This window comes from Hippocampus comes, unplaced genomic scaffold (genome assembly GCF_001891065.2).
Source record: "Hippocampus comes isolate QL1 unplaced genomic scaffold, H_comes_QL1_v1.1 scaffold151, whole genome shotgun sequence".
NCBI lineage: Eukaryota > Metazoa > Chordata > Actinopteri > Syngnathiformes > Syngnathidae > Hippocampus > Hippocampus comes.
In genome coordinates this window covers 1,390,386-1,415,583 of record NW_017805591.1, presented here as the reverse complement: position 1 = coordinate 1,415,583, position 25,198 = coordinate 1,390,386, and the positions used below count along the sequence as shown (strand labels likewise).

General features: G+C 40.1%; 1 protein-coding gene across 41 annotated transcripts in view; it reads left to right on the top strand.

The window, feature by feature from the left end:
- adgrl2a (adhesion G protein-coupled receptor L2a) overlaps positions 1-25,198 on the top strand; it is a 111,438-nt gene that overhangs the window by 38,913 nt on the left and 47,327 nt on the right. For 31 of the 41 annotated variants that reach the window (XM_019880310.1, XM_019880304.1, XM_019880303.1 and 28 more), the window contains exons 3-6: positions 4,708-4,921; positions 15,419-15,528; positions 16,887-16,946; positions 21,390-21,404. In XM_019880310.1, coding sequence (XP_019735869.1) covers positions 4,708-4,921; positions 15,419-15,528; positions 16,887-16,946; positions 21,390-21,404 — 399 coding nt within the window. The remainder of the gene's footprint in view (positions 1-4,707; positions 4,922-15,418; positions 15,529-16,886; positions 16,947-21,389; positions 21,405-25,198) is intronic. The other 10 variants (XM_019880335.1, XM_019880306.1, XM_019880334.1 and 7 more) reach the window with 2 other exon arrangements.

Sequence of the window (25,198 nt, the reverse complement as noted above, 5' to 3'; positions counted from 1 at the left end):
CGGTTATCTCTCTGATCCACCATGTTGCCATGGTCACAGCACTGTGCTTTCTACCTAATATGCTACTGAATATGCATTAGCTTTTTGCGGTTTAATACTTGCATATAATTAGATTTGACTGATAGGCATCACTTTTCTGTCAGCGTTTCCGTTTGCTGCTGTGCAGTCTCAAAACAATAGTGACGGACATGTGCAAGAGGTATAAGGGTGATACCTTCTCGTGAAGAGGAGGAAGAGGAGGAGCAGAATATGAAAACAGAATTTAATGTTACTTTTTGTCAGTATTTCTTTTTTTAGAAACGTTTTCCCCCCTTAAAATGCCTCTAAACACCAGACAAGTCACTGTAAATTCATACTGAAATTCCAAAAGTTGAACATCAACTACACTATAACGACGTTCCTTCCTTACTTACTGTCAAAATACAGAGAGCAAATCTTTTTCATATCATTGACCAGCATAATTGTTTATGATTCCTTGTGCAAAATACTTCTTACTGTAATGGTTCAGTTGCATAATGAAAGTATTTCATATAAATGGCAGATATATATATATGTATATATATATATATATATATATATATATATATATAGAGAGAGAGAGAGAGAGAGAGAGAGAGAGAGAGAGAGAGAGAAATATATCTCTCTCTATATATAAAAATGAAAACCTAACCTGAGCTGTTTAGGCATTTTGCGTTTTCATATTTGAGTCATACAAAGAAATTGAATAGTTGATTTGGCACATGTGGTTGACGGAGCGCAAAAGACAATGAGTCAAAAAAAGACAGAAAATGGTGAAAGCATGGCACCCTCTGTGACTGAAATGTCACACAGACTTGATGCTCACTTGGTTAATTTGACCGAGTCCTGGATCCTCAATGTGGCTTCTCTACAGTAATATTGATGTACGTAATATAACGTTACTGCTGCAGAGGGCTTGGTCTCTGTTAATTATATGCCTACTGTTGAATTGTGGCTTGTTAATTTCCATGGTGACAGTTGCAGGATACGCTAACCGTTACGCCTGTCATGCTTTTTGTTCAGGATATTTACATTAAAAAAAAATAATAAAAAAAACAAAACCACACGGGTGAAATTGCAGCTCGACAACAAACTGAAACGGTTGCAATGTGTTGGACATGTGAATCATAGACGCACATTGTTCAGCATTTGTGCTATCCACTCATCACTTCACCAGTCCCATCACAGCCAACCAGGGAAAAGAACCCAGGTGCTTGAGTGAGAATTTCTTTGCACAATAGGAGCATACTACCGCGACATACCTCTGAAGTGTCGATGGCCAACGTGCGGTGCAATTCACTTGAATTCTTGGAGCTCAGCACTGTCTCGTGTCATCAATGCGCAAGAGCGAATGAACACACTTGGATGCCTCAGTGCAGGGCCATAGCTAGTCATTTCAATGCCCGAGGCAAACAACAAGACAAAATGTGAATTATCTTATATAAGCCACTTCGTCCTGATTTTAAAATCTATTACAGTGATCTAACACTGTACGTTAGCTTTCTAATATGTACCACCAAAGACTGAATATTAATGTTCAGCATCGTCTAAAGAGTGTGAGTTTGAGTAAATTCTCATATTTACCGGGATAGGTAAAAGTTCTTAACATCCTTGATGATTTTTGTCTAACATGTGTAGTACTTCAAGACTTTAACAGTAATGAGTAATAACATTTTGTAACATTTAATATAGTTGACCATTTCTACCATTTTTTGTGCTCACATATTGCTGATGAAAAGTGTCTCTTGTGTCACTCTTCATTTCATATACAACTTGATTTTTTTTCATATATGGTTAGAATTTTTTTAATGACATAATTAGGTGACTTATCTTCTCAGCTTTTGGACACGTGTGATACATGGTTATGTGAATGTCTGATGTTGCTCACCGTGGTCCAAGGAAGCCTCAGATTTGATTCAAATTGTTCTGCACACAACTGAGTGCCATGCTAGTTTTATTGTGAGTTCCTGGTCCGCTGGATTTTCGCTATCGCACATGTACCATCTGACAGTAGGCTGGGAAAGTAGTACAGCAATGGGTCTGATCAATGGAGAGCAATTTCTGGACAATGATGCAATGAGACAGTTGAAGAATTAAGTGCATTTCTGGGACATACCATTTCATCCGATGTCTGGATTTTGACTCAATAATCAAGCATTATTACAGGGCCTGTCATCTGCGTGGTCGGAAATACATCATCATTCCCGGAATACATGAGTGAAAGCAGTATACCGCTCATAGGTGTCAGTGTGTAGCTCCAGTCTGTTTTCCTACTTATGAACAATGACTACATCAGTCTGAAATAATAAAACCAGAAACAGAATTTTCAAAGGCTCTCCAGTGACTTAAGTATTTTACCAGCAATCGCTTCACACCGTGCACCAGTGGGTTTGGCTGCCAAGCTTGAGATCTATCTCAAAGGTTCCTGCACATGTGCAAAATAAAAGCCTTAATGACTTGCACCGAATGACCACAAAGAGAAATTAGAGACAGTAAGAGAAAGTAGGACATGCAACACCCATACAGTACAGTGCATGCATATTCACTGGGTAAAAAAACAAAACAAAACAAAAAAAAAACCAATCTTTCAAGTCAAGCCCTTACATCGTGATAGAGTTAGAAGCAAACATGATGGCATCATTTCGGTTAGTGTTTGTGTATAAGATGTGGCAATGTGGCATTGACTGATGTTGTACATTACTTTTACACAGTTCGCCGTTTGCTTTTAACCATGCTGGTGTCAAGTCAAGATTGGCTGTCAACAGCTGTTCCTAACATGCCTTGTTTTCACTTTTCCACCCCATCACATGAGCTTGTCACGAGCCAACATGTACACCTGAAGTGTTTCTTGATTGACTCAGGTGAGAATAGGGGTTATAAAAAAAAAAAAAAAAGGAAATATTTCTGAATTGTATCAATGGTTCATAGCTTTGGGTCGCATTACACAAGATTTCCTTCAGAGAGAGCCAGAAGAGGAAGAAAAGATCCTTCCTTGATTGGATGCCCCAAAACAAATGAAGTCTTATACAGAGGTTAGCAAGGCTGTGGCAGCTGCCCCCCTCCATACAAATCTATCCTTTGTTTACTCTGAGCTCTACACTACACTAAGCACCTTTAGAAGAAGAGCTTTCACCTGATTGGTGCACAAATGGAGGATCAGGTTATATCAAGTGACATTTATCTTCCTTTGTAAAAGACCACGGTAGCATTTTCGGGTGAGGGCCACAATTCATCAGCTTAATCCCCTCCCATTATAGTATAGCATTTAATCAGACAAAGATAATTGTATTTGCACTTAATTGAACAATCCGGAAAGTGGTGGATCCCACAAACGTAGACAAGGATAACATCTAGGTACAAACAAGGTTCATTAACAAAACTCAAGCCTGACAAAGTACAACTCTGGATGCTGGTAACAAAGAACCAGGAGAATGCCGAACAACCCAAAAGCACTTGCAAAAAGCAAGGAATGAGAAAACATAAATTGCTTGTCAACTAAACGGACAAGAGAATCCAAAACACGAGAATACAAAACCGAGACTACACAGTCATGAAAAAATACTTAGGAGAAACAATATGAACTACATGACAAAACTATAAGGCAAAAATTGAGAGCGGCAAGACAATTTAATCACTTGGACACATAGCCGTAAGCAAGGCTGGATAATCCGACAACCTGCTGTTGGCATGGCAGTCTTTAAAGGCAGTTGGTAACGAAGCATATGCCACCTACTGGAGACAAACAGAAACAAGAGCATGACAGATTGATGAAGTAGCCAATAGGGTAAAATAAACGGAGCCATTCCAAGCAGTTTTAGCAGTCCTAAATTCAGTAGTTAAGGCAACTGCTGCCACAAAAAGTGTGTTGTAAACACAAGCAAATGCAAGTATGGATTGGCCTCATTTGTACAGGTGCCAATGAAATACAGCAAAATAAGGGCAAGTAATCCAGCCACAAAAACCTCAGTCGAGAGCCTACAGCTCTCGAATATAGCTGGCACACTGGCATTTAAGGGACCCAAAAAGGTAACAGATGCTCCAAAATGGGATATTATGATTCAGTGCTGCTTGTGGTTTTGAATAGAGGAGCAGCTGGCAATTTGGTTAAGCTTTATATCAGTGAGCTGTAATACTTGACGACATGGCATGAGTAACTAAAAATGTTCTGTATTTGGGATCGCTTGCTTTTTTCATGTTCCTTTTCAGCTGGGCTTTTTATTGCTTGATATTGATTTGGATTTTTGTTAACTCCCCGCCCATACTCTTACAACTACCTTCATACTGTTGTGATACTCCTTCCTGCAAAGCAAATTAAATGCATTTGCATACAGTTTAATTCAGTCTTTATTTTTAATTTTATTTATTTATTTCTTTGAAAAATGCAAGTTTTTTTGTATTTCACTGAAACAAAGGACATCCGACAGCTATCAGACACTGTGTTGAAAAAAAAAAAAAACTAAATTCTAAAGCTGTGCTGTTGTGCTCTTTGTATGTATTTGCTCATTGACCGTACTGGAGGAAGTCGTATGACTTTTTAGCCTATACATTTCATCAGAAAACAAATAAATGGTTCAAAGATGTTTTCTTTGTTCACATCCATCTCTTCCATATTGTATGGTGTTTCTCAATGTCGGTCCCTCCCGCTCCACATTGATTCCCGCTGATAAAGCTCTCTTTCCACTCCCTCAGGGTTCAGTCGGGCTGCCCTGCCATTTGGCTTAGTACGGAGAGAGCTGTCTTGTGAGGGTTACCCCATCGATCTGCGCTGTCCAGGAAGTGATGTCATAACAATCGAAAGCGCCAACTACGGGCGAACAGATGACAAGATCTGCGACGCCGACCCTTTTCAGATGGAGAACATCAACTGCTATCTTCCGGAAGCATACAAGATCATGTCACAGAGGTAAACTTGCTCCTTACACTCTGTGTTAAATGTTTATGTGGAATCCACCCCACAGCAATCCAGAGTGGATTGCTGTCAAATGTTTCTGTTTTGTGTTTTGCCCCTTTTGGCTTCCCTTTTTTTTTTGAAACTCCCACAGCTTCTCTCGCCTTTGGAGGAAAACCTTTAACATGCTTGCCTGACGATTGATCGACTCCATCAAAAATAGATTAACTCAGTTTCGCTGTACTGTGCGGGCAAAAATAAAAAAAGCCAGTCCTATCCCAACAGCAAGAACATGCAAGGAAAATTTTGCAAATACAACATATTGAGGCAAAGCCCAAAGTGACAGCTGATGATGATTATGAATATACATTAGTCCTCACAATTAATGTTACATAATTACACAAATGCAGTTATTCTTTTTCTTAATAGCCTTTGCACATTCAGCCCGTGTCCCACTGAGCGGCAAGCGGGCAACAAGAAAAACGGTTTGCGGCCGTTAAAACTGTTTGCGAATGTCTGGCAAACGTCAGTGCGAAGGCTTGCGAACTTGAATGAACCCTGACGAAAAATCATCATTCACTACGTTCGCAAACACTCCCAAAACTTCGCCACTCAGTGGGATATGGACTTTTATATTGCGGCCCATCGTTTGCGCCTCCGCTATGTCGTGTTCGTTTACAGTATACTTGTCCTTGCATCTGGGGAAAAAAAAGGGGGGGGCCAATAAAGTTTGCAGTCGCATATTAAACACCAGGAAAAGAGTAAAACACAAACGTAATGAACACACTCACACAGACGCTGCGGGTGGCCACAACCCTCACTCAATGTCATACACCACCTTATCAGGCCCCGCCTCTTAAAGGCATATGCATTTACCAAGGCACTACAATATGTGAGTTATTTTTTTTGTTGTACTTTTTATGCTTGCCATTATTTTGTTTACAATGTAGATAAAAGGTTTGTTTTAATAAATTTTAATTTGTTTAAAGCTATGGTAAGTGTGACGGATCTTCCTTTTCAAGATGCTCCGCGGGTTCTCGATAGGGTTTCGATCAGGGGACGATGGTGGCCACATCTTTAAACCCCCTAGACAAATAGCAGCTAAATGTTTAAAAACAATGTGGGATAACGCGTTGTCTTGCAAATAATTTATTTGACTTCAAAAGTGATGGTTATTCTTTGAAAGATAATGGTCAGTCAGAAAGTCCACCTATTTTGGAGAGGGCGTTGTGTAGCATTACAGCGGTGATGTGTTCTTGAAGTGTTTGCATTCCTTTGGCAAGTTATTGGACGATTTCACATTTTCATCAGCAGAAAGGTCATTCTACATACCAGTACGACATGAGAACCGTGACTCGGTTTACAATGCGTGACAACCTCCTGAAGCAATTTCCTTTTAATTAGGCTCACCTGGCTGGGAAACTATTTGTCAAACATTTTTGAGATCGCTCTCAATGATCTAAATAGAAAGGGGGAAAAAACATGCAAAAAGTTCCACAGACAAGCTCACACTCAATTATTTAACTGAAATCCTGCAATAATAAATAATAGTTTGAAGCCCAGTTTAATTATTTCAATCCACTGCAGCTTTTATTGAGACCTAGTAATATTTTGTTCAACCAAATTAAGTTTGGAGAGGTTGTTTATTTGTTTCTAGCATGACTGTGTCCCGTCGCAGTAAGCATGACTGAATAAGTTATCCGTGAAAGAACTTGAAAGCCTTCAGCACAACCTCGGCATAGATACACCAGAGAACGCCAACTATTCACTTCCTCTCTGTGTTTTGGCGAGGCTCTCCATATTGTGGATGTGCAAAGCAGATGACTGACTGTGGAAGACTTCACATACGTTCACATGCTCCTCCAGTCGGGTTCCTTTGCCATCGCTGTAAATGTGAGCCCTCAAACATAAGCGCAGTTGTCACACTTGGATGCCATCAGAGGCAAAGCGCAATGGATAGAATGGCATATGAATGCCACTGAGAGGGACTGGATGGTAAAACAACGTCAGCAACTTTGGTCAGCCGCTTTGGGAAATGAAAAAGACGCAAAACACTGAAATAAAACAGCAGAGCCCTCATATGCAAGAGGCTTATTGTCAAGTCCTGTTTGATGAAGTCAAATAGCTGACTCACATTGTCTGTCTTGAAAGGGTATAGCCTGTCTGCTCTCTGCTTGTGGCCCTGCACATTACGCAAAGCTCAACCCCGCTCTGCACAAGAAAATGGCAAACACGCAAGCACAAATACTGCCCAGCAGGAGTTGCCTGTGAAACAAAAGTGGAACAGTATTTTCGGCCCGTACCTTTAAAAGACTGGATCAGGTTGTATGCACTTCTGAGAGTGCCAGAGGCCTTAGTAATGTTCAAGTTATTTTCAGTGTTTAAGTCCCACTGCACGATTTCCAAGTTTATTCTCTTTTGGGAAACTGCAGAAAGAACCTCAGAGAACTTCTTATCAAATCCCAGTACATTGCCCAAAAATCAATGGCACTAAATTCCATCAATATCACATTTCAGACATGACTTGAGCGTGTGCAAGCTCTTGCAAGATATTTCATCAGTGAAGAGTCTTTGCTGTTATTCATTACATTCTTTTTTTTCTTAATCCAATGCATGGGATCTAAAAGCAGCGTTGGTGACAGCAATGCAGAAACGTAACCATTATTAAAACAGCCCAGTGAGATCCACAACTGAATTTTGATTAATTGGTTGGTTGACACATAACCTAAAATGTCAAGTGTAATGAACCAAGGGAATAACGACAAATAAGCAACAGATTGAAAATTGAATCCTTGCCGCAAGGTCGCAGTGTAGAATATTTTCAACCATGCATTATGAAAAATACTCATCTTTACGTATTAATTCAATCAGGCAGCAGAGGATTTGCACCTGTGTGGAAATCTGTGTTCATGTATCCACATTCCACACTAAAACATTGGGGAAGTGAGGAGAACTGGAATGAGGCTTGGTCATGATTGATAAATTATTTGGCTGCTCATATTGGTCGGCATACTGCCTTCATGAGCGCAATGATTTAATGAAAATAGCCTTAGGACTGCTGTGGCTCAATTAGAACATTCACCTGCAAGCAATTAGTGGACTCAGGTGCCTGATAATCTCGACGCAACCCTCGCATATGCTGCACGAGGGTACCATTTAAAATAATTAATATGGTATATGCAAAGCTGGGCCTTACTTTGAGTATTGTTATGATTAGTAATATTATTAAAATAGTGTGTATATTTACGGATTGACTATTTGAAAGAAGTGTTGGTGTGAGCAGTTGATAACAATCTTTAACACCGCACGTCCATTATTGAAATAAAATGATCTTAAAAAATAGAAAATTGCGTTCGGGGATGCACGCTCCATCTCACAATAGAAGATTGCAAATTTAGCCTCATTTCCTTGAGCAACAGTTGCTTTTCATTCCACAATAGTGAATGATCGGAGGCCCGGTGGTCGACTGGTTCGCACATCCGCCTCACAGTGCAGAGGTGCAGGGTTCGATTCCAGCTCCGGCCTTCCTGTGTAGCGTTTGCATGTTCTTCCTGCACCTGCGTGGGTTTTCTCCGGGTACTCCGGTTTTCTCCTACATTCCAAAATTATGCATGGCAGGTTAATGGAACCCTCTAAATTGTCTCTCAGTGTGATTGTGACATCTCTGTGTGCCCTGCGATTGGCTGGCAACCAGTTCAGGGTGTACCCCGCCTAGCACCCTAAGACAGCTGGGATAGGCTCCAGCACACCCGCGAGCCTTGTTAGGATAAGCGGATTAGAAAATGGATGGATGAATAGTGAATGAGCCATTTCCATTCTTTGCATCAATAAGTGAGCTCTTTGAACCGAGGAGAGCACATGTATACACTCCATTTGCAGTTTAAATGCATTATATATTTTTTTTGTGAATTCTGGTACCCGGCAAAATGAGATTGAGATAAAACCTTTAACGTTTGAGCAACAATGCACAATGGTGTGTTTTCAATTACGTTTCGTGTTCACTCTGCACTGGGATGACATGAAGTGAACCATACCAGAGTTCGCTTGCATGCTACCCACACAGATTCGCATGGTCGTTTTCACACTTCACCAGAGCAATCACACTGGAGTTTGTTTGAAAATGACCCAAGCCTGATGAGTGTGAACAGAGCCTAAAGACAGGTCTGAATTGAGTCCCACTGGTTCCTTTGAAATATCTCTCCCTGCAACTCTTACAAGAGTCCCAGTACAAGGATGGGGAAATCTAATCACCTCTAATCAGATGATGAGAACACAATTAGGGCAAGACAAGTTCCCATAAGAAATGGGAAGATATCTTTAGCGTCTCATCTCTAAACGGCTCTGCAGATACGTTTTAGAGATGTGTGGATATGAAAGTTCTGCAGAGTATTAAAGGTCATAAATCCTAAATACCGTATTTTCCGGACTATAAGTCGCAGTTTTTTTCATAGTTTGGCCGAGGGTGCGACTTATACTCTGGAGCGATTTATGTGTGAAATAATTAACACATTCTATCATTTGACATGTTATTTTTACATTAAACCGCAAGAGGGGGCTCTCGGCCTGTGTTGATGCTTTCCACATTGACAAAAAAAAACAACCTACGATCACTCTGACGTCAGCGAAGTAGAAGAGGAAGCACCGCCTCTTCTACCTCCGAAGTTGGCAGAGTTGCTTAAAAGTGATACTGAGGATGAAGATTTCATTGAATTTAGTGATTTGGAGTGACACTGATGGTTTGGTAAACTTGTTAGCGTGATCATTATGCTACAGTTACCGGGCACATTCTCAGTTCATTGTTTATGCGTCATGTAACATTAGCATATCGTACTCTTATTCAGCCCGTTGTTTTATTTTTATGTGCCTTTACAGATGACATGTCTGTTCTTGGTGTTGGATTTTATCACATAAATTTCCCCCCCAAAATGCGACTTATACGCCAGTGCGACTTACGTATGTTTTTTTTGTTCTTTATTATGCATTTTGTGGCTGGTGCGACTTACACTCAGGAGCCACTTAGAGTCCGGAAAATACGGTACATTCTTGCCACACACAATATGGAAGGTGAATCTAGCAGAACGGATCTGTGTGAATAGTTTTACATTGATAGATTTTTTTTTTTTTTTTTTTACGAATGAGCTTCACTGCAAGTATTCAATAGCAAGGGCATTGATCACTGCACTGTAACACAGCCCAGTCACACCATGCCAGCAGGTCATCATGTTTGCAAGGAGTGAATCATTCACATAACTGATCAATGCTGATAGCGCTCTAATGGACGAGGTGAAACTCACTAGTGTGGGGGAGACCAACACGCCCTGGACTGACATGAAAATCATTAAGAGTTATCATGAAAAGGAACATACAACAATGAAGTATGTGTCTTTTAATTATACTGATATATTTAATGATAGGATACTTTTGTAAACAAACCTGCACACTGGAGGTACAAAAAAGTCTGGGAACCCAGCACAACAAATCCAAGGTTTAATCATCAATGTTTTCTTTTTACTCTCGTCAATCTATGTCAGTAAGTTGTGAAGCCAAAATGATAGTGTTCACACTATTTTTATCAGTGACAGTGGTGCTTGCACGGCTCTCCAAGGAGCTCCATTTTTGCTGTCTGACAGCGCAGTGCCTTGTTTGTCTCCCGCGTATGCACGGCGAGAGTTTTATTTAAAGCACAGCAGCTAAACATTTCATAAAGATCCACATGCAGCTGGTCTGTTGCGGAGGGGCGCACTAAAGTCCATGGGCCATGAAACTGCTCCTGCTTCTTTTGCAGGGATTCTTATGAGGTAAATTTCTAATGCCAATAAGAACACATCACTAATGTGCTCATTATTACTAAATCAAAAGATAAGCACATGACGGTAGTGGCATTTTTCCGGAATATCAAGTCAAGCCTTTGTTGGAAGAAGGATGCTAATGGTTAATATTCTAATAGGCTGTTTCCTGCAACATTATTTGTCCACAGCTTTATATAAAAGTCTGACCATATACCATATCCTGCTTGCAATGAATTGTTTTTCTATTGTTTTTTGCTACCATTCTGTGGTCCTACAGATGGTTTTATTTTTCAATGACCTGGCTGCGATCAACAGGACAGCCCCTTGAGAGAAAGATCTCTGCTTTGATAATTATGCCTTCAACCTCCTCAGCATTTCAGTTGAAATGAAGCGAGACAGGTCACTTTGAGTTGAAGAGACGGTAATTTGATTGAAATTCAAACGGCAAGCACCAGGAAGTAGGCTGTGCCATTTTCTGTGTTTCATTTTCTGTGCTCACTTGAGCCGCTCTCTCATATTGCTGCACTGCAATGTTTTTTATTCATTGCTGCTTACTTCGCGACTTCCAAATGGCCTCTTAGGATCTTATAGACTTTTGATGGATGGAAAATTGAGCAAAGGCAAAGAAACTCATCTGAGATTCACCGATTAAGGTGTATCTTATCCGTATCCAAAATCGCTGCATCACATGAGAAGCAGCAGATGAATCAAATGAACTGCTTTAAATTGTCCCATGAGAGTGACCATTTGGGTTTATTTTTTTAACAAAGGAAAAGTTGTGCATTTAAGTCTACTTTTCGCACTTCATGTTGACATCCACCTTATATAAAAACAGGTCGAATGCTATGATGATGACTATACATCATTTTGTGCGGTTATACAAAAAAAAAATAACCTTTATTTGGTACACTACTACATGAAAGCAATCCTTCTTTTCAGTCGGAAAAAAATACAAAGTCAGAGCAAAATAAAATTCTTAATATCAATGTGTGAAGGCTGAGGGCCACACATTTCAAACACATGCCTTGTTACATTATTGCAAGAAAAACAAACAAAAAACACTTAGATGCATCAACAAACTAGGTTAAAAGCTTCCCTATGAGAAGCATGCACTCTATACCTGTCACAATAGTGTGACCGACCTACAGTATGACCACTGTAGAAGCCATCATAGGGCATGGCAACTGCACGTGAAAGTGATTAATAGGTTTTCTTGCAGCTTTGCTCAGATATGCTTACATCAAGAATGAATTGACCGATGTTTACTCCAATTCAGCTCTGTTCAATTCAGTTTGTCACAGCTCCATTTTGAAAGGTCAACCCTGATTTATGTTTCAACCTGTGATGTCCCGCAAGCTTAACCTTTGGACTCATTTCACGTTAAGGTCAACCAACGTTCGTGGAATGGATGTGTTAATCTTCACCTGCATTGATATGTTTTTCTTCCGTTTACTTCTTGACATACCTTAGTTTGAAAATACTTATTTGATTACCGTATTTTCCACACTTCAAGGCGCTTTGAGGTATAAGGTGCATGGAATAGAAGCTACAGAAGCTGCGGTTGAGTTATGCATTCACTAGAAGGAATTACACTAAAGGGAATACAATACAATACAGCACAATACAATACAATACAGCTTTATTTAAACAGAGCTTTCGCAACCGCTGCACCTCTAACAAAGCGCATTACAGAACATTTAAAGCACTATGTCCAAGATAACAGAATATTGATCCATATATAAGGTGCATCCGATTATAAAGCGTACTGTCAGCTTTTGAGAACATTGAATGCTTTTAGGTGCGCCTTATAGTGTGGAAAATACGGTATATCTATTTTGTGGTATGGTAGTGAGTGGTTAGCACATCCGCCTCATAGTACAGAGGTGCATGTTATTCACGTGCTTGCGTGGGTTTTCTCCGGGTAATCCGGTTTCCTCCCACATTCCAAAAATGCATATCAGGTTAATAGAACACTCCAAATTGGCCCTAGATGTGATTGTGAGTGTCGATGGTTGTTCGTCAATGTGTGCCCTGCGATTGGCTGGCAAACACTTCGGAGTGTGCTCCGCCTACTGCCTAAAGACAGCTGGGTTAGGCTCCAGCACACCTTGTGAGGATAAATGGATTGGATTTTACGTCGTGTATCGCTCAGCTTTTAACTTGCCGAGAAGCCGAGACGCTGGGCCAGAAATTGACGGAAAGTACACTCAGCAAAACCTTCAAGTTTGGATACACACCCGATTACATCATGTTTACTTGTGTTTACTCCGGTTTCATTCCGTTTTATTGCGGCCCACTGGGTTTGTCATCCGCATAGTGACTGCCATGGCAAATGTTTTGACACTCATACATCTCACTGGGCATCCACGACAGTTACTGCCTGTCATGTTTGCCCATTCCGTGCCCTAGCGTTGGATCACGACCAACCTGTTTTATCCACGGTGGCCTGAAACGGGGCTGCCGTGGTCACCAGGAGCAATGTGTAATTGTTGCCGAAACAATACTAAAAATTAAACCAAGAAGTACATACATGTAGCAAACATCTACTACAAAATATTCATTAAAAATAAATAACACCTCTATTCATTATGCGGTTGTTAATTAGAAGATAACGTCAGACAATCAAAAGAGAGTCACAGAAATAACACTGTACATGTATTTAATTAGAGTGCACTTTGAGACCTGTGCCCTGGCAGGCTGAAATAGTGAACTTTTTAGGCTAAGAATTTCAATTACATGCGTGATCTCCAATGGAGGCCCAGAACTATGCATAGAAGTCATTAAGCCTTATTCAATTGGTCTCAGGAGAAGCCCAAGATTTCACAGATGAGACAAGCACAGTCCCTCACTCCCATAGATCCGGACGCCTGGCTCCAAAGATCCAAAATGAGGCCAATACATCAGAAGGCTATCAGCACATACGTCAACATTGTTTCACAAGAAATGGGAAGTGTTTTTTTGCCCCTCGCCCCCAGTCCCTCTGGCTTATATTCTCTTGTTTAATACAAATGCCTCTGGCTCGGCAAGGCTCATTATTGTCACCATTTTTATTTTTGGTTATCATTCTGTTTCATAAGCCTAATGTAAACTAGATATCCATTTTCCGGCTCCCATTGGAATGTGCCAGATAAACACCGTAATTCACATTGCTCCTGTGTGATATGCTTAGGCATGAGCAAAGCTGGCAGGGTCGTCAAATTGACCATATAATGTATATATAGCAAGTGCCAGTGCAGTCGTGGCTTATTAAGCACCTTTTTTTAGTACATTGAGGATGAAATGAATTCATGAAACACATTTGCTCATTTCCCAACAAAACAATAATAAAAGTTAGTGATATGATCTGGTATCCAATAATGAAGTGAAAGGTGCACACATGCGCGGGCAGAGACAAAAGAAATAATGTACTACTATATCTTGTGATATTATACATTGGCTCCAGAATAGCAATATGCCCATTTGAATTTTTTTGCCACAAATAAATGCAGGAAGGTGTGGAAATGCAGTGAAACCAAATTAAAACAAAAAAAAAACTTAATTTCATTTCTTGTCATAAATATATAATTCTTCATGCATCCTGTAAAAATACAGTTGCATCTGCTGTTTCCTCAATAACCGACTTACTTCTGTTCCAATACACTTCCTAATATTATATTATCAACATTTGGACACAGAGCAGTGATGGCTGCTGCAGCTCAGTAAAATGGGGGGGAAAACACAATACAAGGCAACCTATAATAGACTTTTTTATTGATGTGCAGGAGAAGATACAATTATGTCCCTGCTAAATCAGCAGAGCAGAATTATTGATCGAGAATGTTCACTTTGTCAATAGAATTTTGCATCCCCTCAGTACCAAATATGACTTCCTGAGGTTAGTGAGGCAATTATCGTCATCTCACCCTCTTACAAAAAAGGTAAAAATGTGTATACCAACATACACATGCCCCAAAATTTACACTCATTGCTCGTGTAGTGGTTTCATTGCTTCACTTTTTTTTTTTTTTCCAGCTGGTGTACAATCTTGCCCCCTACGCGTTGTCAATCACCATGTTATTGACTGGAACCAGTCCGACGTATGGTTTTATTCCTAAGAGGGGCCTTATTTTAATTTTTTTTTGGGGGGGGGGGTATTTTTCCCTGATCCCTTCATAAAAGTCTCTCTCTCTCTCTCTCTCTCTCTCTCTCTCTCTCTCTCTCTCTCTCTCTCTCTCTCTCTCTCTGTCTGTCGCTCCTTCCGGCTCGAGGCCAGTAGACGCCAGTGTCATGTGATGGCCCGGCCAACTTTTCTCTTGAGCCAACACGCAACGCAGTTCTTTAACTACTGAACTTGAGTTACATAAAGAAATGAAAAATACATTTCAAGTGAATCCAAAAATAATGAGTTGCTTTTTCGAATACCAATATTGATTTTAAAATCAGAACATTCCTTTTGATAATTAAATAACCAAACGTAAGATAGTTTAAGGCATTCACCCAAGCAATATTCTACAAAGTTGACTTCTGCCCAAATTCTATTCTGTTAAGATCCTTTTTTTTTTTTTTTTTTTTTTTTACTCAAGTAGCATTTGCAAATACTTTATACCCGAGTGCCAACGAATAAGCCCTTTGCTGGTCGTGTGATATTTCTACAGAATTGACGTTTCAATGCTTATTGTCGTTTGTCATTTGAGATGTACGTACTTGCTGCTTAATTCTTCACATGCCGTATTTGTCTTCACAGATGCAACAATCGGACGCAGTGTATCGTGATCACGGGTTCAGATGTTTTCCCAGACCCCTGTCCGGGGACATACAAGTATCTGGAGGTCCAGTATGAGTGTGTGCCCTACAGTAAGTATGATCCCACTCTCACCCCACGTTCATGAATTGTAAAGTCACCCTCCACCCCACCACTACGCCAGCGCTCTTGTCCTTATTTTCTTTCTCAGCTTCATGACACATCACCGTCCCATTTCCTGCTCTCACCTTGTCCGTATCGTCCGCTGTCTTTGTCGGCCTTTCAGCGCCCTTTTCCTCTGGCTCTTCTTCCATCTGTGTCATGCCATGATCTTTTCATGATATATGACCCGTAAGACATTTTGGATCTCCTCTGTACTCGCTTGTATTATTGATGTGCTCACCGTGTTTTCAGCAGTCCGACGAGCCGGGTTATGAGTTAGCAGAACAGAGGGGAAGGTGGAAGAAGTCATGCTGACTCTCCATAATGGCAAGAGAGTGTTTCATTACTCTAGCGTGAAGAAGTCTGTCAGGCAAAAGCACAGCTCACCTTGATGGCTTAATATTCGTCAATAAAACAGGTGTGGAGGCATGCTAACAGATGTTTCATTATGTAAGAGAACAGAACGGCTGTACTCATAAGTCAGCAAGATAATCTTTCCGACGAGGAGGTATCGTCAGCATTTTTTTTTTCCCTCTCTAGTTGTAAAATATTCATTGCCATTCAGATCCCAAACAAAATTCAGATTGCCCTTTGCATTAAAAATCCCCTTTTGTCCTTTGAGCTGCCATGTTCATTTGCAGTTTGTGAGGAGTATTCCCCCAAGTAACCTTTACAACCTGATTAACGACGGAAATTTACATGAATTGCCAGACAAGCTAATCAGGTGGAACTGGAATAATTTGAGGGGAAATGATGAGAAGATGATATTTGGTGACTCTTCATTCTTCCTATCAGTCACATTTTGTAATGCAAATATCTCTTTATCCTACAAGGCGAGCATTGTTCATGTTTTATGAGTATACCTGTCAAATATGCCCATTAGTGTGGATTCAGGTTGCACCGGTGAACATCATTAGGCGGAGTACGCCTTGACAACTTAAAGGTCAACCTCTCCAAGGCTTGAAAGGCTTATTGTTAAAAAGAGTAAGCAATAACGAGTATTGTGTTCTAGCTGTTGACATCTAAACATGTACGGCGCTCCTCACTTGCCTCATTATCACATATTGATCATGTACTGTACCGTGCCACCTTCTGCTGACACAAAGGGATTTGCCATACGGCACACTCTCCTCCGCCCGCTATTTCCTTAAATCTCTTTCTTACTTACTAAGTGGACAAAGACACCCTTCTAAATAACCAAGGCGGAGATATATCGTGACAAAGTTGAAACCAAAGAGGAAGGAAGCGTTTCATTCTCAGCAGTTGCAGTCTGTGCATGTCTGTAGCGCCATGTGTTTGCCTCTCAAAGGTCCATGCCCAACCAGAATAGGAGCAAGAACACAGAATGTGTCCTATCGCAACTGTCCCGGTAAGTGTTTAATGTGCTCCCAGTGTGACCACCCCCAACCTATCCGCACACGCCTGGCTTTTCCCACTCGAGTCGACTCGTGTTTTGTAAAATGTAACTTGTTTTGTTGCTCTCCTCAAACCAATCCTCTGTCTCCCAAGTGCGCACACACACACGCACACACACACGCGCACACACACACACACTCACAGGAGCACTACTTTACTTGAAGAAGAAATGAAAATGTTTTTTTTCCCCCCCCCCCACATTTCTACATCACTGTGAGACACCAGCTCTGAGTTTTTTTTTTTTTTTTTTTGGTGCTTGTCAATCTGATTGGCCCTTAATGGACCGACCATGTCTCACGCTTTTCCGAATCAGTTAATGACTAATCTGAAATTTTTTGTACATTAGAGAGAAACTACTAAGGTTGAACAAAGTCCGTTCTGGGACACTGGTTTTCCTCCCGATTTGTTCAGATAAATGGATTAAACAAGGTCAGTCTGATGCCGTATTAAAATATTTATTGACTTTAGAAGAACCATAACTTTTTTTTTTTTTTTTTTTAGAACTCTCATACAAGTCGGAAAAATATCATCGTTAATTTTAAGATATCAAAATACTTTTAACTGTAACGAGAAAGAGAATTTATTCTAACACATCCCAGTTTTTATATTCATCATTAAAGTTGCACATTTTATTTTGGATAACCTCTTGTAGAAAAACAGAAATAACACACTGTCAGTTGAATTGTGTTTAATTTGAGAAATTCCATTGCCTTTTTGTTGCAGTGATCTTTTTTTTTTTTTTGTCAGATTAGACAAAGACAAGTATGATTTGCTGCATTTAGATCCGAGACCAAGTAAAAGATCCTACGATGTTGGCGTAGAAGGGATCTAGTAGCATACAGTTCTCTGCTGTTTGCAGACAAGGCAGAGCACATGCCAAATATCGAGATTTGTGATTAAAACATTACAGTGGCTCAGAGGCTTAGGGTTCCCTGGATTTGCTTGGATACAAGACTTGAGAAGTTGATTTACAAGACAACATATTAAATCCCCATTAAGCTGATCAACAACGGGCCTGCAGACAGTGCCCTCATTTCTGCTCTAGAACCAACAGTCCCTCAAAAGCTTTCGCCGATGAAATGTTGGTCTGCACAAATGTTGGAAATGGTTGTTTTTGGTGTGGCCACCTGAAGAGAATTGAAAATTTGCATGATCACACAAGCAATTTGGGGATTTTTCTCAAATTTGCAAGTGGCCTTTGCAGCATGCTTCCACCATTTCATCTTTTGCTTTATGATTTTGTTTTTTTTTCATGGCGTGCCCTCATCAGCAACATTATCCTCCAGCCAAGGAAGCGCTTGCCTCCGTACATTTTTACTTCACCTGGCACTGAGTCACCCTCTCATTTGGCTCTAGTACTTGCTTGAGTCAGACAAAATGAAAGCAGAGATAAATCGTTCATAGAACTGAACTCGGCATGCAATTTTCAAATGGCAAGCGTGGCACTGCTATCGACTTTTATGACGTTCACTGCTTATAACACTGTTTGGTATCACTTGTTAAAGACCTAAATACCACATATTTTATTGAGAGTTATTAGCCAAATGATATAGATGCAACATTTTTTGTTTCTTTTTTTTAATTCTAGTATAGCTATTCTTTATAATTATAGCTCATTTTAATTCATACTTGGGGAAAGTTATTTTTACGATCATGTGACTGTATTCTTAAGTTGATATATGGAGAAATAACTCTCTTGATTTCAGTGGCTAGTGGAAACAGTTTAGGATTGAGGGCTCGGTGTGGGAGGGGAGTGCCTCGTCTTTCACTGTTGCTTCAGTAAAAGTAACTGACTGTCTTCCCTTCCCCTGTCCAATCCGCAGGAAATCGCCATGGCAACCAGATCCCCTCTTTCCGTCCGCTGATTTCTGATCACACTGATTTGTCATTTCCTCAATATAGTTCAGACTAACCCTGTAAGCTCTCCTGTCATGTATCTGCTGTATTTCGCTTTTCAGATTTTTCTGTCTCTTTTGAACCTGGTTTGAAGTGGCCGAAGAGGCCTCTTACACTTCAACCGCTGTTATTTGGCTGGCTTTGCTCTTCCCACATCGTAGTATGTGTTTTAGGTTATGAACCACTGTTTTCTCCTGAATAATGAGAGATCCCGGCCAACTGATTTTGTACCAAGACAAATACTAAGGCCTTTCTCTCCATGTCAAAATGTGAAGTGGTAGGTGAGCCACATATCTCATCTTCCAAAATAAACTTCAACGATTCTTTCGTCAAAGTATGAGCATATGATGGAATTGCAGATTTTTGAGAATGCCTCCAGTTTCATATTTTGACACGAAGAGGTTTTGTTTCTCGATGAGTTGATAAGAGACTTTGGATTTCTTAAAGTCTACGTCAGACTACATATGCAGTGAGCTGAAATGCAACTGCATTTACGTTGAAATAATGCCGCAATGTAATACCAAAAAAAAAAAAGTATTGACAGACTGCCCCATGCTTATAGTAGTTATATTTTATGAACAAGCAATGCAAAGCAATGTTGCACTTGACATTGAGATAATCATTGTAAGTTTTTTATTTATTTATTTTTTTAATCAAATGTCACCGTTTTCATCCCAGTTTTTGCTCTGTCAAAGAGATTTATATTTGGGATAGATCAGATAATTAATTGACTGGTCTGCTCTACTTATTTATTTATTTTTGTGGAACAGATTGTTCATTAGTTTTGTCTTAAAGCAAATGAGGCAAAATGGAATGCACTTGATGGATGAACTAGTTTGCATTCGACTATCATGATGCCAGCTGACACCATTTCTACATTAACGGCAGCTCCTCCTGGCAGAGTTACAGATGAATTGATCGCTACTTTCTTGCATGATTGATCAATGAAAAAAGTCAAATGTCCATCCCAAGTTGATTTGACATCCTATCACTGTTTGTCAAAACTAAAACATCTGAATAGTACAGCAAAAATAATTGTTTGCAGTCTGACCTAGACTTTCACCTGATTTTTTTAGGATATGTATTGTAAATCAATACTTGCGATCCATGTTAATATCCAATTTGATATTTGATTCTTATTGATACAGTTAAAAGGCAATATCAGCACATTGTTATTGTAGAGTGTGGACACAAAATGAGCACACACGTGATGATCTATTCAAAATGTATTGAACATATCGAGACTTGTTTTTAATATTCCTTCTCTGGAATCTCCTGGGGTAACACACACACACACACACACACACACACACACACACACGCACGTGAAATTGTCAAGTTAAAAATGCAAAATGCATGGATTAACATGGATGGCAAATACAAATGATAATTTTGTAATTGATTGATTATGCCTTCCAGGAATTTCCACTCACCTGCTTCCTGAGTGAGCTATTTTCCCTGGCATTTAGCTCAGCATTGAAATGACACCAATTTACAATTTTCTTTAAGATGGCGCTGTCAGTCTATATTTGTGTTCATTTGTGGCACCTATATTTTTTTCTGAACACTGATGGGTGGAGTGATTTTCTTTTCATTGTGTCTGCAGTCAGGTCGTGAATTGGAACACAATTAGGCTTGTTAATTGCAATTTAAAGGAGAAATTCACAGTTTAAAAAACAAACAAACAAACAAACAAACAAACAAACAAACACAATGTGTCATAATTGTTAAACCGGTGATTATGGCTTGACCTTTGTCGTATTAATAGTAGGAGTAGCAGCCTCACATAATCCCAGCATTTATTTGTAAAGTGTAACTATAACAGAAAATATTATAAATTTGAACTTTTACTTTTTTGGGATGCCGCAGGGGTCTGGCTGTGATGTAGGTGCCAGTAACTGTGTGAGAAATGATCGACACCTCATAAATCACAGCTTCCCTCTCAGATTAGTTGTGTTTTCCTCTGGTGCGATGGTTTCTTGTGTATGAACACAGAGGCACAAGATTTGACTCGAGATGGCTGATATTTTTGCACAGATTATATGTAGCATATAGTGAAGTCTGTGAAGAAATAATGGCTGTTTTCACAAATATGACCAACAAATGTGTTTGTGTTTTAATTGCAACCACTGTTTTTCATAGTTAGTTGATCCAACTCATTTTCATTTCAGGCAAGACTATTGAAATTTAACATGCTTAACTACTATCAAGATATTAGCATGAAAAACTGCGCGATTCAACATTAATCCACCCAACACTGTTTTTTTTTTTTTTTGTATTTATGAATTATGTACAGTGCTTGATGTACATCTTCACCTTCAACAGGACCATGGCAATGGATTTTTAAAATGTTGCTGTTTTCTCTAATTAGGTCAACCCATCCTTATCCATATGTCAGCTGTGTCTCCATGTGTAACCATAACGATGGAAGTTAATACATATTAATCTCTTTTTTCCCCCCTCCCATCCTTTTCATTCTCTCTTCCAATGCATAAAATAGAAGTGGAGCAAAAAGGTAAATGACAGACACGATCCAAACCAGAGCTACTTTTGTTTTGTGGCATTAAGTTGTAAACTTCTTGTGGTGGTCCCTCCGATCAACTTGTGGACTACAGTGGAACCTCTAAATTTGAATCGCCTTGAATTTCAACAATTTAGCGAAAAACATCAGGAAATGCAAAGTCAGAAAAACATCGATTTTTGAGACGCCTTTACGTTAGGCCTAGTGTCATTGAATGCCAAAATGTTTTGTGAGTTTTCGAATTGCATTGTTCTGTTGATACCACAACAGAAGTATATCAGTGATGGTTAAATAAGAGGCAAATGTTGGTCACATGTCTGTCACAACTGATCAACTGAATTTGGCTAAAGCAAATAGCAATTACTTGGCAATAATTAAACAAACAAACAAAAAAGGCATTACACTGAAATATTTTCTGTTTACTTTTTCAGACACCACACCCTTTTTGACATATTAGGCATGGATTCGGTCAGTAGTTTACACATTTCAGTCAGGGCTGCTTGCTGCAAAATTCAAGGAAATGCATCCTCCCGTTTTCTCGTTTGTCGCTGTGTTAATCATGTGTCTTGAAAGGATGGGCAGAATTTACATGTACACTTCTCCTTGTATGACAAATGCTACTTAAATTGGACATACAATTTATACAGACGCATGTTTAAATGCCATGTTATTTGATATAAACAAAAACACATGAGAACAAGATGAATCATGTCAAAAGGTTTCCCAGCAGTGTGACCTATGACCTGTACCACTCACTTGGAAAAATAACTTGAGTCTTTTAGAGAGGGAAATAAATAAACAACTGAAGTAATGTTTTTGCACAAATGTACACACCCTCTTATGACTGGGGATGCGGCTGTAAATTAACCAGTCAGATTTAAAGTCATGTTAAATGCGCACATCCGTCACCATTTAAAGTCCCTCTGATTGACCTCTAATGAAGTTCAGCCGGAAGATTCTTTCTGACATTTGTGTAGTCACGTTTTATAGCACAACACATCAACAAAGCCCACAAACAACTTCCACAGCATTGTAGGGATCTTACTGTTCAATGGTATCAGTCAGAAGAAAGGTAGACAAGAGTTTCCCAGTCAATACAGTCGTCAAGTGGAGCAAACAGGGACATTACCAAGAACTGGACCTCCCTCCAAAATGGATGAAAAGATGAAAGTAAAACTGGTCAGGGAAGCTGCCAAGAGGCTGACAGCAACCCACTGTGTGATACATGTGACAGCAATCTCCCGTCTTCTTCAAACTGTTTGTCTGGGTTACGGGGTGGGGTGGCAAGATGTAAGCCTGCCTACATTTTGCTAAAACTTGAACTCTCCAAAACACAGGTGGTAACATGTGTCATGAAACCGATTTAGAACTTTTTGGCTTTTTGGCCAGATTCCCAAAAGGTGTTTCTGGTGCAAACACATCACTGCGCATCACCAAAAGAACAACATAACTTGTAGTTGCAGCATCATGCTTCGAGTCTGTTTTTCTGTCGCTGTCACTGGGGCCTTAGTCAAGGTGGATGGAATTATGGAAAGTTCCAAATTCCAATCAGTGAAAGACCAAATCATTCAGGCTTCTCCAAGAAGGCAAAAACATGCCAGGAAAAGCCTACTAGAACAGATGAACTTATTTTCTGAACCCGGGTTGCTCATGGCACTTTAAATTGTGTCAGGGTGGGTGCTAACTACTATTTATCATGAGTTTTAATATGTTGGGTTTATTATGAACACATCCACATTTCCCAGTTACGCGAGAGTGTGCACACTGCACACGGGTGGAAATTTCTTTCTTTTGGGTATTTTTAGGAGACAGGGCCAGTTAGACAGGAGCGTTTCCGTCATTGTGGAAGTGAACATAGCCAACTTACCCTGCGGCCAATGGAAATGGCTCCTCTCATTCATTTTAAATTCAGCGCAGCAGAGGTGCATGGTCTCCAGTATGTGGTGGATGCAGGAAATCAAAGAGCGCAAAATATGTTTCTGAAGAAATGCAAGATCTCCACTTGCGGATGATATTAAGTTGGTCACTGTGTAGTGGGCACTTGGTGACCGTCTTCCACCCCCTCGTGTGTCCATGTGTGCCACCACTGGTTCTGACAAACACAAGATGAGCATGATACAAGATATCAACATTTCAGCTTATTCTTGAGGTATTTACAGTACAACTGGATACACAACTTAGTTACACCATATTTTCTTTGGATCGAGCCACCTTTTCTTGTGGAGATATTTAGAGGCGTAGCCAGCATAAAAAACAGGCGGCTCTCACTGTGTGAAAGAGAAGACAAGCTCGTTGAAAGAGAAGAGGTAAAAAAAAGAGCCTTTGAAATAACACTGGCAGAAACAATACAACCATTTAAAATACCCTCAAGAAAAATGAAGCCATGAGTGTAGTCATATACATCAAATGGGTAGACCGAGGAAAACAGCACCCGATGATGACAGAAAAAAAAAATGAGAGCGATACAGAAAGCCACCTAAACAACTGTCTGGTGCAACAGCATCAACCTTTCTATGCTGCCTCTTGGCCAGGTCGTCATTGAAAAGCAGCAACTGACCTTCCTAATTAAGTGTAAATTTAAAAAAAAAGGAGGCAGGAGTGAAGATCAGGAAAATGAACAAAAACACAGATGCTACAGTTGAAGATGCAAACTACTCATTAGGAAGAAGGGCAAGAATGCCAAGCTGAAATTTGAAAGCTTAAACAAATATGGGATGAAGTTAATATATTATTATCAAATTGTAATGCATTCATAAAATAAAAATAAAAAACCCCAAACAACTAAACAAAACAAAGAACTAAAACAATGTCATTTCCATGTCGTCATAAATTCATAAACAAAATGCAACCCTTCAGGTCGTAGAAGTACTGTAGCTGACTAAGCGATCATTTCACAAAGCTTTCACGAATAAACATCACATAAAAAAAAAACTAATAATGCGTTATGGTGCAACAATGAAATGGCTAATGCTTCACAAGGCACAATATTGTAAACTTGTCCGTCACCACTCACTTTGTCATTGGCGCACACATGCAAAGGAAATGTACAATATGGTGCCCGCGCGACTGAGCCTGACGCTCTGCTTTCAGTCAGTCACAGTGACATAACTGTCCTCGCACCGGCTGCAATACGTGAAATGGCACACTTGAATCAAGTAAACATGAGAGTAATAACGACTGAATCACCTATAGAGATGAACATATTTCCCCGAACAACGAATGACTCTGGGGCCTTATCTGCACATGCTGACGCAACCAAAAGACATGGCGATGCCTGCAGAATCACACTTGCCCACCTCCTGCACCCACGGCCTCACATACACAATAAATGCAATGGATGAATCGGCTGCTCACTCAGCGATACAACTACCGTTAGAACATTTGATAGTGTCTGATCTTCGAAAATGAGAAACAGACCAAAGGCCATAAATAGGCGAGTGGGGGCCGGATGCAGCCCTAGGGACCGCTTCTTTGTTACCCCTGCACCCTTATAAAGGAAACTGGGGGGAGTAAACACACGTACACACACACTCTCACACTCACGCAATACCCATTAAAAGAACACAGTTGAAAGATATTTGAGCAAACGCTAAATCATAAAAAGGCAGTGGCGGTTCTGGGGGGGGGCCAACGGGGGCCAGTGCCCCTGTAGCACTGACTCTGGCCCCCCCTGTGGCCCCCCCTCCGAACGTAGATTACGCAGTGGCGCAGAGTTGCAGACACGAAAGGTGGAACCAAAGTGCGTGGCTTAACATTCTAGTCGGACCCTTTAGTGTGCTGCACCACTT